This window comes from Aplidium turbinatum, chromosome 10 (genome assembly GCF_918807975.1).
Source record: "Aplidium turbinatum chromosome 10, kaAplTurb1.1, whole genome shotgun sequence".
NCBI classification, from domain to species: Eukaryota; Metazoa; Chordata; class Ascidiacea; order Aplousobranchia; family Polyclinidae; genus Aplidium; species Aplidium turbinatum.
In genome coordinates this window covers 23923451-23938227 of record NC_137481.1, presented here as the reverse complement: position 1 = coordinate 23938227, position 14777 = coordinate 23923451, and the positions used below count along the sequence as shown (strand labels likewise).

The following is a 14777-nucleotide window of genomic DNA, read 5'->3' as shown; positions in this document are numbered from 1 at the left end:
AAAGTTTTATTTAAACAAAAACCAAAAAAATATATTAAAAATAAAGTTGTTTTGCTGTGCCAAGTTTGAAGTCAATGCATACAGCCATAGCTACGCTGTTAGCCTTGAAACATCGTTACGCACCACTGAGTTGCATATCTATATACAAGATATCTATGGTTAAAGTCAGTTAGTTGATTAATAGGTGACGTAGTTCTTTCCTTTCGGCACGGTTGTTAATTTTTGGGTAGGCACTTTAACAAGCAGATTTCTAATAATCCACGCGCGTATCCAATCCAACCACGAACCAATGAGATGCTACGTTATCTGTTATTGTGACCATTCCAGCATTCAGCCAGAGAATTGATAATTACTTTGAACTTTGTTTGGTAATTACAGAAGAAAAAAGAGCTATAGCAGAGGTGGGAATCAAACCCACGTCATTGTAATGACTACTACCGCCCTAACCCAATGCGCCAAGCCAACCGATGGCAAAGCGATGATTTAATTTAGCTAGAATTTGCGTTTTTCCTTTATTCTTTCCAAACGCAATCTTGATGACGTCATGAAAAGCGTAGCTTCTGATTGGTTCGTGCTGGATTGGATATCTGCATGTTAAAGTGCCTACCTAATTTTTGGATTCTGTCTAGTGTCTACTTAAAAAAATGGCCAATTTGAAGCGCAATTGCACTGCGTCGTTTTCTCTGGCAATGATTGTAAATTCAAAGTCGACGAGGCACTGTTGTTGATCAAAGATCGAACTTTTATCTGTGTAACAGTGGGTTTGGTAAATACTCAAAGCTGGCCGCCTGACGATAGCTGCAATTGCTTTTTTTCAATATGAAACGACGCTGTTTGCAAGAGATTATATTAAGCGCAGTTGCAGATATCACATGTTTCACTTGCTGTCCATACACTATGCTGTGCCTGTTCATAGACAAAAATTACCCAATCAGCTCTCTTCTTAGGCTGTCAAACTAAATCTCTTAAATTCGACACACAAACCAATTCTCTGAACATAATTTATTATATACTGTGGCTTTTACGGTAAAAAATAAGTTAAACGCAACTTGGGTTTGTTCAAATAGCTTCATTAGTCGCCTTAACACGAAGTGAAAGCACTAAGATACAGAAATCACACCATCCTACTTTGCACAAGCATACTGCAATTAAGGTAAAAAATTTAAAAAAAAATCAAAATTCTATAAGCGAACTAAATTTAATAATTGAAAACAGAGCAATAAAAATTGAAACTAGCCGGCTATTGTGGTGCAAGTCAACGATCAAGTTCAATGCGTGGTTTCAAAATGATTGATTAAAAACCTCAAATTTTCACAGAACGAGGTGGTAACATATGACCGGACTGGCACAAAAACAAGGGAGAACCTTTTCGTCCTGCGTGAAACATGTCAATTCAATGAGATGATGATTACAATTCATCCTTCTCGGGAGTTTCGTCGTCTTCAGTCTCGTCTTCTTCTTCTCCTTCATCTTCTGGTTCCTCAGGCTCCTGCAAGAATTAAAAACCGGTCACCCACACCGCTGCATTCATTAATTTCTCTGTACAAGTCAAAGCACAACCTTTAATATTGAGTGTACTGACTACTGAGTGTATGTAATCATAATGTATATCTCGAACAATCTCAAAAAGCAAATTGTAGTGGTCGAGTGCCGTCTTTTTTATCAGCACAACTCGTGCCCATTACACAAATACTACATTCTATCAAATAAATGATCAGGTTTGGTGACAACCTAGTGAGAGCGTAAAATTATGCCATTATGGAAGCTTTTTGTCGGATCAATACTTCACCTCATCACTTCGTCAAACAGTCGATTCAAGTCATTCAACATTGGTACGGTGCAATGTAATCACTTTCACTGCGATTACAACACAAAATCCAGCACTGAAGCGAGGCGATTCACGTTACCTCATCTCCATCCACTTCTTCCATTCCTTCATCTTCCTCATCATCACCATTGTCATCTTCGGCCGCGGCTGCCTCTTGCTTCTTCCTCTCCTCTTCATCATGAGCATCCTTCTTCTCCTTCTCTCCCTTCACGGTGGTGGTGAGGATATTCTCGCACTCCGTCTTGGCAAGCTCCGGATCGTCGGTGATGAGGAAGTTGTCAAAGATCGTTCCAGATTTAACCTACCAACAAAAGCCATAAACTTCAACGGATTTATACAAAAAGCTTTCTGAACCCTTAATATATCCTCACGGAAATAACAAAGCAGAACTAGCAATGTTTTCAATCGCGTTCATTGATCAAACGCGATGGCTTGCACAGTGACATGATATCAACCTTCGTCACTTACTTGCCACAAATCGAGACCAACAACGCCAAAATCATCATAAGCATAGAGTTCATCATCAGGGGAGTAATCGGGATTGTCGATCATAGGGTGCACCCATTTTCCACTGTAGTCAGGGTTGTCAATTTGTTTGGGTTTCCATTCACCCTTGTATTCAGGATTATCAATCATTGAGGGCTCCCACTCTCCATCCATCTCGTCATCCCAATCCTCAGGTTGCTTGGCATCTGGGTCTGGGATATGTTCAGGCTGATCGTAGTCCTGCAAATATCCACACGTTGAGGAAAACATGGAATAATTTGCGTTGTGCCAAATGCCAATAATGAAAAGTGTGGAATGACAGAACCTTCAACTGCAATTAATTTGTTGACCAAAGTTGTCACTTCTTACAGTTACAAAATGTGTGCCCTATGTAGCAACCTGATTGAACTCCACAACCAATATTTACTGTGGGACAGTGGAACCTATTATGCAAGAATAATTTTATATAAATAATTTGCGGTAAGCATCTGCATCAAAGTTATCAGCCATTGTAGCCACTCACTTCTGGCTTTGTATCCTCTGGATCATCAATCTTTTCCCTGTCATCCCAATCTTCTGGCTTCTTTGCTTCAGGATCTTTTATTTTCTTGGCAGGCAGGAAGTCCCAGTGCTCCTCTAAACCTCCAGATTGAACTTCTTTGTTGTCAATAAGAACTTGGTAGGTGTTGTCTGGTTTTACAATTAGCGTATAAATGTGGGTTGCTTCATCGACCTGAAATACATGACACAGATTACAATTAAATGGTACAAGAGAAGTATATACCGGTAGTGGTAAAAAAATGTTTTTAAATCATGTGTCTCACAAAACTGTTACCAATTCCTATTCATTCCTGTAACATCCTGAGTCCTGACCTTCATAAGATTCTATATATAAAGTGAAAGACAACCAAAAACTACACACTTCTGAACAATCACAAGATTAAGATTTTCAAATAAAATCACAAGTACAAGCATTTGCAAACTCTTTGCACAGTATGAGCAAAGCACCAGAAACAAAGCATTCAAACATTGATGAATACCTTGCAAGTGATGTCTTTAGTTATCAGCAAGTTGTTGCCTTTGTATCGAAAAATGACATGAACCTTCTTTGTCCCTGGTCCACATATGTCAGGTCCTAAGAATACACAAACTTAGTGAACAAAGGCTGCCCTTTTTAAAACATAACAACACATGCCTTGGCTTGTCTCAAATGCTCATCATATCAATATTCTGTCTAGCACACAGAAACACAAATAAGATAAGAAAAATTAAATTGTTTCAAATCTCTTAGCAAATATTGAAGTGGTCAGTTGAATACCAAAGCAAATAGCAGGAGTGCAGGACATTTGATTTTTTTCAACCAGAGCATTTTTACTCTATTCAGGACTTTCAATTGAATGGTTTTGAACACTGACAGATCAAAATAAATATAACAAATTATCAAAATCTTAAACTTTTAATTACCGTAAACCAATGAACTTATGGAAACAAAATTGATTAACCACATGAAAGAGTTTATGGCATAATTAAAATTGATTTATCAACAATTTGAAACAGGGAAGGACATCATGATAACATGAAGATTGTGACAACCTTCAGAATACACAGAAAGATACTCACCAAACATGATGTTGTAGGCAGAATCACCAGTCATATCTTTGGGATCCAAAGTTGATGGGAAAAGTTTAAGATAGCCACCACCACAGTCGATGGATTGTTCATGCTTCACAGAAAATTGAACAACCAACGTCTTGTCTTTATTGGAAAATTTATCAAATGGAGTAGCCATTGCGTAAAACCTGAAAACATCATTGTAAAGTGAAGGTGTGACTACTTGAACTTGATGATGTTTCATAATGTGACTGCTCAAACAAAGATTGGTTCATTTACCTAACATAACAATTTGTTTTCAGATAATAAACAGTATGAAGTGGATGGATAGAAAGTGTAAAACCACAAGTTGCACTTCTAAGTCTCCAGAAACAAATCTTCAATATACTTAATTTTGAAGTTGAAACTGCTTTAATGCAAAGAGTTTTGTTTATTTAATAATGAAACCAACCCTGTTTTGTGTTACAAAATTGACATGCACAAGAATTTCAAAACATGAAAGACATTTCTAAGTGATTGACATTATCCCTAAATGCAAATCTAAACCATCGTTTTAAGTTTGTAACAGGTTATAAAATGTACGGAATTTTGACATAGGCCTATATTTTAGAAAATACTTTAAAATAAACTCACTTGGCATCCTGGCTGGTTTGGACGCCTTTATCTTGCTCTTCATCGTTATAAAACTTTCCAGCTGATAATTTAAATTTTCCCAAACCATCTTTAGCAGTTGACGAAACCCATCTTGATTCCCATTCATCTAAAAAAATATGTTTATTGTATACTGTACAACTAGCAGCAAGCAGTTGAAGTTATAACCTAGTCATAAGTATGCTTTGAGCATTGTAGCAGCAAGTAGATCAACAAAATTAGACCAAATACACATTAACACACAAAATACACTTTTTCTCTTCTTTTTTCATATAAAACGCCACAAGAGATGTTGCCAACCGTCTGAACGTATAAGGGCAGCATAAACCGTTGAAAACGACAGCGAGAGATTACTTTCTGAGGGTCGGCAACCGAGAAATCTGTCACGTTTGAGTGAAAAAAAAATCACAAGCGGCTTAAAACCTACAAACCCAACAATTAAACATATGTTTTACGGTATGACTTCAAAGATTTATTTAGGTTATCGTTTACTTCTCTATAGTTATGAGTTCAGGGCAGAACCAGGATTTTGTTTTCATCATAACAAAAACCGTTCCTTTGCATTTTTTTTTACCTCAATACAGTAAATCATTTTAAATTGCCTGCGGTTACTTAGCCCAGCTTTATTGTTGGGTAGTACAATATAGACGCCAAGATTGGGCTTCCGCCTTTCTTACATTGGTACGGTAGGCTAGGCTATTAATTTTTTACTTTTGCAACAATGTGCTAATTTTTGTCAGGGAAATTTTTGCATTTTAGTTCAGTTCTGTTTATTTTTGTTTTGTTGGCGAAAAAGAAAGACACAAAAAGCAAAAACACAATAAACGCAAACAATTCGCATAAACACAAACAATTCGCAAAAACAAACAATTTTAGTGGTGTCCCGAGATCGCTGAGTTGTTTAAATCTAAAACTGAACAGATTTTGGTACTTATAGCCACTGCCTACAAGTTTAGCTTATTTTTGTTGACAAGAAAAAAATGAAAAATTTGAAGATAAAGAACTAAGCTAGCCCAGTAAACAACTAATAAAACTGCCTCCACAAACATCAATTTAACACCACCAGAAATGGAGCAGGCAAAGCTATGGTATCTCCTATTATTGAATGAGCTAGAGAATGTTACTGTAAAAACAACTTTTACCTCCATCTGTAAAATCCTCTTTAAAAAATACAGTAGGATCAGCAATTGTGCCTACAACTAAACAAGTAATTAATGTAAATTTTAACATGTTTATCAATTGATAAAGAAGCCACCTGAACAAAGTTTCTACAAAAAAGTGATTAGGTTAAAAAAAAACCCTCAAGTTAGACCATAGGCAGCACGAGTAAACCCGGAGGTAAGTTCACAATGGGAGCATTACACTACAATTATATTTAATCTGCTGTCGCGAACAGAAGTACAGTAGGCTACGGTATGTAATTTAGTTACAGCAGAGCGACCTGACAAACTGCAGCGAATCCATCGTCATATAAGCGCTGATAGGATCACAGATATAATTATATTACGTTAAAAAGTATATTAGGTTAATTATATACCGTTGAAATTCCAAAAGCCGATCTTATGCCCTTTGCAATTTCCTATATTTTCCGCGATGTCAGAGCAAATTCCACGATTCGCTCAGAAGTCAGAAGTGACGTTTACCGGCAGCTGGCTTGGCCTGGTTGGTTGCTGTGTGAAATGATCAACCAATGAGCTATCGACACAAAATAGAACGCATGAGTAAGCATTAGGTTTCTCGATCAAAAAAAAATTAAAACAAATGTGATTTTGCAAGTCATCATCACTCATATGTCTGTCTGGCTGAGGTGAGTATATCCATTTTTAAACATTGCAACAGTCGAACAAATTTCAACCTGCATTTTTTCAATTTTTTTTAAGTATTTTTGGCTTCTCACAGGATGGTAAAAGCAGCGGTGGATCCAGGGATATCTACAACTGGGTGGATCAAGCTAATTGCCTGGGTGGATCAAGCTAATTGCCTTTTGAGAGGGGTGTGGCAATTACAACTGATTGATTGATTGAATCTTTATCCTCGGACTGGGAAAGCTTCTTGCAGAGCTTAATCCTGGCAATTTCGCACACTTGTAGAGGCTTTGAATCACCCGGTCACCGAGATTGGCAGAGTGAAGTTTCCGATTGTTGTTGAAGTCTTGTTGCCTGGGAATTATTTCATTCATTAGATGCCGCTGAATGGAAAGCAGTCCTTAACGTGCGTTGCTCAAGCGCACACCCCGTGAATCGAACCAGCGCCGCTTGATCTTGAAGCTTCTTCGTTCCAGGAGTCACGCGCTAACCAACTGAGCTATCTGGGCGGATAGAACAAAACACAATGATGTGTCGATCTACATTGACCCTACCTTGCAAATACGCTGTTTCTGTGTTTTACGGGGTTGTCCTTGGATCTGCCATCATGCCAAGTTTCTAGACTTGCTACTATGGATGGGGCTTGTGCGACTGGGCAGTCTTGCTAATTAGGCTACTGGGCAAAAGTTAGCATTTACAAGGAGTGTGTTCCCCGACATGTCATGTCAAGGAAAATATTTCAGTTAATGCTTAGCATGATATACTTCAATGACAATGAAAGCATGCAACAAGGCCACCGTCTTGCAAAGATTTAACCAATCATTGGCCTGCTGGAGAAAAATCACGGATTTCCTATTATATTACTCTGAAGAAGACATATCATTGATGAGACTCTAATTCCATGGAGAGGGCGCTTAATTTTCAGGCAGTATATTCCGAACAAAACACACCGCTATGGTGTAAAACTTTTCAATTTGTGTTCGATAGATGGCCACACTTGGGGGTTAAAAGTGTATTCTAGAAAGTCAGCTACGGGTGAACAAGAAATAGGATTGGCCAAAACTTTTGAGTGGATCGAGTTATCGCGGGGGCTTCTTGATCAAGGTAGAACCATGTGCACAACTTTTATAGCCTATACAAGTTACGAATTGGCACGAACCTTCTTAGAAAAACAGACTCATGTGGTTGGAACCCTGAGAGCCCAAAAAATATCTATTCAAAGATGTTCTTCAAGCGAAACTAAAGCGAGGTGAAATGATTGTAAGAGAAGATGAAAATGGAATCGTTGTGCTGAAATGGATCACCCGCACAGCAAACAATGTTGGCTGATCGGTGGCCAACGGTCGCGAACGTCGCGGTTGGCTTTTCGTCGCAAAACAACCATTTGCCAACTAACATTATTTTTTTAACTGAACAAAGAATCACTAAAAAAGTGTAAATCATGTTTTAATTTGGTGATATAAACCACGTAAAATATTTTTTTCAACAAATATATATTGTGTACAACTTGGTTGTTGACACAACGTTAAGACAATGGTGGGCCAACGTCGCATTTGTCGTCGTGGGCATTCGGTTGAAAACCAACCTTCAGCCACCGATTGTTTATTTTTATATTCCCGGTGAAATAATCTTACATAATGAAAAGTACCCATTACACTTCTGTGCACTGAAGCTTTTACAAATTTTTTTTCAACAAACGTCAATATAATAAATAGGTTGTTAACATAACGTTAAACCAACGAAGAGCCAACGTCGCGTACGTTACCGTGGGCATTCGGTTGTCAGCCAACCTTTTGAGAATAAATCCTAATTTTGGTGTTTCTGGCAAACGAATTAAGAATTATGGTAAGTGTGTATTATAATTCTGTAAAATGAAGAATTTTTAAAGCTTTATTTCAATAAAAATTTAATATGAATAATGGTTGTTGACGCGACGTTGAGCCAATGGTGGGCCCCACCTAGCGCGTTCGTCGCCGTGGGCATTCGATTGTGAACCAACCTTTCTACAACAAATATCATTTTTCGTATTCACAACAAAATAATTCTTACTATCGGCCAGTATGTGTAACAATTTGACGAAATTAAAGTGAGCGAAGGTTTATTGCAACAAAAACGCTATATAAAAAATAGTTTGTTGACGCGACGTTGAGCCAATGGTGGGCCCCACAGCGCGTTCGTCACCGTGGGCATTCGGTTGTCAGCCAACCTTTTGAGAATAAATCTTAATTTTGGTATTTCTGGCAAACGAATTAAGAATTATGGTAAGTATGCATTATAATTCTGTGAAATAAAGAATTTTAAAGCTTTATTTCAACAAAAATTTAATATGAATGATAGTTGTTGACGCGACGTTGAGCCAATGGTGGGCCCCACAGCGCGTTCGTCGCCGTGAGCATTGAACGGTTGTCAGTCAACTTTTTGAGAATAAATTCTAATTTTGGTGTTTCTGGCAAACGAATTAAGAATTATGTCAAGTATGTATTATAATTCTGTGAAATAAAGAATTTTAAAGCTTTATTTCAACAAAAATTTAATATGAATGATAGTTGTTGATGCGACGTTTAGCCAATGGTGGGCTCCACAGCGCGTTCGTTGCCGTGGGCATTCGGTTGTGAACCAACCTTTCTACAACAAATATCATTTTTTGTATTTACAACAAAATAATTCTAACTATTGGCCAGTATGTGTTACAATTTGACGAAATTAAAGTGAACGAAGGTTTATTGCAACAAAAACGCTATATAAAAAGTAGTTTGTTGACGCGACGTTTAGCCAATGGTGGGCCCCACAGCGCATTCGTCGCCGTGGGCATTCGGTTGTGAACCAACCTTTCTACAACAAATATCATTTTTTGTATTTACAACAAAATAATTCTAACTATTGGCCAGTATGTGTTACAATTTGACGAAATTAAAGTGAACGAAGGTTTATTGCAACAAAAACGCTATATAAAAAGTAGTTTGTTGACGCGACGTTTAGCCAATGGTGGGCCCCACAGCGCGTTCGTCGCCGTGGGCATTCGGTTGTGAACCAACCTTTTGCCAACAAATCTTAATGCGTATGCAATTGAATCAAATAGTTTTCAATTAAAGAAAACAAAAGTCTCAAGAAACAAAATGTTACAATCACTCATATATTAAATACTTTATTTGATTGAGAGGTAGCATCATATTCACATGGCATGCTTTATTTTTTGGGGCTAGTCGTATTGCTATAGTACGTAGCCTATAAAGTAAACGATTGTTTACAATAGGAAAGCTTTTTTGGAAGCGCAATCCTGATAGTTTTGCGTTTGGTACCCGGGGAAGCTTTGATCGAAACTGACAAAGTGAAGTTTCGGCTTGTTGTTAAGTGTTGTTTCTCCAAAATTTTGGCATCCACTAGGTGCCACTAAGTAGAGAGTTTGCTTTGGTAGAGAGGATCTAGTTTTTCCATTTCTTTTCTGAGCAAAATTAATTATTTTTTTTGTTTTTAATATGTTTAGTTCGTTTTGTTTTGCTGCGTAATCTAGTGTCTACACCAGCTCAGTGGCCAAGTGGTTTCGTTTTTGGCTCTGGTACTGGTAGATTTTAGATCGATTCCAGGTCGGGTCATACCAAAGACTTACGGGTAAAAACAGTACCAACTGTATTCTTTATTGCATAACGCAGTGAGAATAAACCAGGTAATAATATGATAACATCGTAAACCTGATATAAAATAAAAACGAGTCCTGTTGCTAAAAGACCTTAGCTGTTGCTGAGCGACAATAAGTAAAAACCATAACATTATTATTATTATCTAGTCTCAATCTAACCACAGTGGCCGAGTGGTTATCGCTCAGCAAAAAATGGAAAAACGGATCGATGCCTTCGAGCTCTGGTCATACAGGCAAATGTTAAAAATTTCATGAAAACAAAAGATCACTAACGATGAAGTATTATCCACATTTAATTCAAGCAAAATTCTCTTACAAATAGTCAAATAAAGAAAATTGAAGTATTTCGGACACACAATAAGGCAAAACTCGTTACAAAAATCATTAATAGAAAGGAGATAAACGGTAGGGGAGAACCTCCATCATTGGGACGATTCTACAATGGGACACTTGGTCTCCCACGCTTGGTTGATCAAGCGAGCACAACGTATATGACGAATTTCAATTCGCCATGTAGTCTTTCGCTTGTACCAACAGTGGGATCCTTCAATTTGCATGCATGGCTGGTTTGTTAAAGAAAGTGTGTTTTTTGATACCCAAAGTAAAAAAAGATAGGTCACTTGTCTTGAAGATATTTTTGTACATACTTGGCGAAGCAGGTTGAAAAAGCATGGTAGCATAGTCTATATGTCTGGCAGTTCTTAGGACAAAACGTTGTTGTCAGTGAAGTAGTCTTTAAGAAATTAGCTGATTTTTTTTGCATTTGCGGATGGCATCTTACAATGGGACAGCAGGTCTTGCCCATCAATGGGACACTGTAAATCAACTCGACTTATTCGTAAAAAGGGAAACACAGATCCTTTAACTATGAAAACTGCTGTTGAAAAAGCAATACAAACCGGAAAAAATAGACCTGTAGCAAGAGAATTTGACATACCAAGCCAAACATTGAAAAGCTGGGTTGACACATACAAAAGAGCCCAAGCAAATAATGATCTTAAAAGCAATCTAAGTTTTCAACCTCATTATGGTGTCAAAAAGATTTTGAATGATGAAGTTGAGAAAATTTTAGAAAACTTTAATAACGCACTACAGTAAATATAATCAATAACAAAGTGAATATCAAGTTTATAATGTGCATTTACACAGATAATAAATTGTGTCCCATTGTTAGAAATTGCCTGTCCCAATGGTGGAGCCAGATTTAACAATGGGACGTTTTGAGTAACCTTAAAAAACTGCGCGTTATTTCTAAACCACTGGAGATAATGAAATCAAACCAAGTGTTATTTGAAAAAAAATGCATTGGCATTAGTGTTGTAAAAAAAAAGCACTGCATTTCGTTACAAAATTTAAAAAAATTAGCAAAACGCAAAATTTGTCCCATTGATGGAGGTTCTCCCCTAAAAGAAACAAAGGCAGACCAAGAATGATTTGGACATCAAACATCACTAAATGGACAAAATTAAGTTATGAAACTGCAGTATGGTCGAGAACAATGGTGCATTGTATCCAACCCTCAATACGAGAAAGGAATGTAATGATAATGATCACCAGATGTATACAGTGACAATCTGCTTTTATTTCGACGTTTCGTCAATCAGACACGACTGACTTCTTCAGGGGGCTAGACCAGGTAGTGACTACCTGTCTAGCATGGCAAAACACAGGACCATGTTGCTGAAATCAACTAAACATGCAAAATGAAAATTCAACTTCTAGACAAAAAATTATCGCGCGCAAAGTTTGAAATAACTTAGAAGAAGGGACTTAAATGTTAACGATCAACAAGAAGCTTAAATAACAACAGGAGAGGAGAGTGAACGGCATGAGTCATCATGATGAATCGAGTTTTGTACGCACTACTGCACAGTTTTACAATCAGCATGAAACCAATTTAAACAACGTAAAATAAGATCTTACAATAGTTTTTTGTAGATCGCAGGAAAAGAGATGCCATCATTGCGATTCATCACATGAGGCTTTTGATTGATGAACCAACTTTCAGAACACATTCGCTTTTTATAATCACTTTCAACTTTTAGAATTTTAGAATTGGTACCGGTATATAATAAACTTGAATATGTTAAACTTGATAACGTTGCTCGGCTTCGTATGCCCATGGTTCAACAAGACAAATTCTCTACCGAAGCTCTATAATTTTAGAATCGCTCCAAGTTATTTTATGATCTGAAGTTATGACATGCATGCAAGGAGCAGAATGTTCCTGGCGTTGATATTTGAAAGCTCTTTTGTGTTCATTAATGCAAGATTTAAGATCTCGTTTGGTTTGGCCAACATAAATTAAATTGCAATCATCACAAGAAACTTGGCACACTAAACCTGAGATTTCGCTTTGTCTTTTAAAAACGGCAAAAATTTGCTTCTTGTCAAGAAAGGTTTCAAAGCGACTTTTACACTAATTTTATTTAAGATACGCCGAATTTTTCAGAAACTCCCTTAAAATAAGGTAAAGAAACAAAAAACTTATACTGGGTATAGATAGAGGTACAGTATTAAACTTTTTGGTTGTCGTTGGCAAGCATGCTTTCTTGGAAATCCATTGAGGAACAACGTAGGCCTATTGTGTATGCTTTGTTCTGTCGTGAAAGTTCATGCGAAACTGCGACATGTGTGTCAATGCTGTCATACAAAGTTTTAGCTGCAGTAAGTTTTTGATGTTTGGGGTGGTGTGAATTAAAATTTAAATATCTGTCAGTGTGTGTGGGTTTTTCGAAAATCGTAGTAGTCAAAGTGTTTGTGGTATAGTGAGGAATAACTAAGACGTCTAAAAATGGTATGAAGTTGTTTTTTTCATGTTCTGTTGCGAATTGAATTGAAGAAGATATGCTGTTCAAATGTTGATGGAATTGGTTGACCGCAGACTTTTTATAATGTAAAAAGTGTCATCTACATATCTCACCCAAACTTGCGGTGGTGTATGCAGGGCCGGATTTAGCTGATGGGGGGCCCGGGGCACTTTTAGATCGGGGGGGCCCCGTGCAAAAAAATTTTTTGCGCCTACGGCGCGAAAACCCATCTCTACGTCGACAGTAGCATCAGTCCAGTACCGCACAGCATTTTTCAGAAACTTTAAAGGCCAAAAGGAAAAAAATAACACAAAATCACATTTTTTCCACATAGGGGGGCCCTTCAAAAGTCGGTGGGCCCGGGGCAACTGCCCCCTCTGCCCCCCTCCTAAATCCGGGCCTGGGTGTATGGAATGAAGCGATGGCAGTGCACTCAGTGTATTTCATGAAAATGTTAGCCACGACCGGGAAAATGCAAGAACCTATCGGCGTACCATAAATTTGGCGATTAAGAACGTTATTATAACAAAATGCAATGGACTCAAAACACATCATCAAAGCTTCTATGACGTCATTCATAGAAAGTTTAGTGCGTTCGTGTGAAGACTTATCTTGCGAAAGTAATTGAGAGATAATCTGCAAACATTCTTTGAGAGGAACGTAAGTAAATAAGCTCACAACATCAAAAGAAACAAAGCAATTATTGTAATCAACAGAGGTGTTTTTGATTAATTGTACAAACTCAAAAGATTTTTTTACGGTGTATCCTTGGTTCAACAATGGCGATTCAACAAATTCAGGTTCAACAATGACAATGGCGAAAACCACGCTGAGATATCCACCAAAGCAGCGGCTAAAATCAAGAAAGCCATTTGTACGCGCTGCACAAGACCTTCTGGCAGCCTCTGGTGGAAATCCTAGCAAACAGTGGTGCCACGCGGCGTGGTGTGAACAATGGTCAAGCAGCACATCCCCACTTCGCCAAGTATTCAGATCCACGCCCGAGAACCAGCTGGGCCATGGTCTCTCTAGACTTGCCTCATCAAGGCGTAACCGTTTGCTCACTGGTGTTGGACGCTATGGTGCAGACATGTTGCGCTGGGGCTTGGCAGAAAGTGCTACTTGTGAGTGTGGTGAAATGCAGACGGCAGCCCACATTATCAAGGATTGCCGGCTATTCAGACCACCTCATGGTATGGAAGGCCTAGATTCTATCGACGACACCAGGCAGTGACTAACCAACGGATGTCTTGACATATAGCGACAACACGAGAAAAGAACAACGGCGATGAAATGTCAATTAAAAATTTCAATAAATTATAAGTAGGCGAACCGATAAAGGACAAACAATAAAACAAAAGATATTCATGAAAAAAAGTTAGCTGCTTTACGACAATCACAGCTCTCAGAAAGAAATGACACATCATAGTTGACAAACCGATGGGTGAAAAATCTAAGCCAGAAAGAAATCACTAAACGTCAAGTCAAAGTGTTGAAAAAGGGTCACAATTTTGCCATTTAGCCCAAATTGATTCCGAAATTGGATATTGTAGCAGCAACAGAGAAAGGATACAAGTTACAGAGGTGTGAATGACGCAGCTGGTGTTGCAACGGTCAGATCAACGATTACTCAAATTCTGAATTCGGCAAGACCCCCTCCACCCAATCTTCTTCCAGAAGAAATGACAGCTTTAAAAGAACAGAAATTTGACAGCTCCATCAAAATAATAAAAGCCGATAAAGGGAACGCTACGGTAATTATGGACAGTTCTGAGTATCATAACAAACTCTCTGAACTTTTAAATGACAATACTACATACAAAATTTTAAGACGTCAACCTAATCCTATTGCATCTATTGAAAAATCTGTAAACAAATTAGTTTGGCGATTTGCAACTAAACGAAAAATCACTATGCCAGTTTATCATCGTCTTAAGTGTAATAAGAGT

The 14777-nt window shown here is 37.9% G+C and overlaps 1 protein-coding gene across 1 annotated transcript; it reads right to left on the bottom strand.

Annotated features, from left to right (window-relative positions):
- Nucleotides 1-987: 987 nt before the first annotated feature.
- Nucleotides 988-5840, bottom strand: LOC145778116 (calreticulin-like). The gene is made up of 8 exons (XM_082589529.1): nt 5719-5840; nt 4559-4685; nt 3935-4113; nt 3355-3449; nt 2838-3047; nt 2297-2554; nt 1908-2129; nt 988-1489 (listed from the first exon to the last, which is right to left on the bottom strand). The coding sequence occupies exons 1-8, from the start codon at nt 5804-5806 to the stop codon at nt 1409-1411; spliced, it is 1260 nt and encodes a 419-aa protein (XP_082445655.1). The 5' UTR covers nt 5807-5840; the 3' UTR covers nt 988-1408.
- Nucleotides 5841-14777: the final 8937 nt, after the last annotated feature.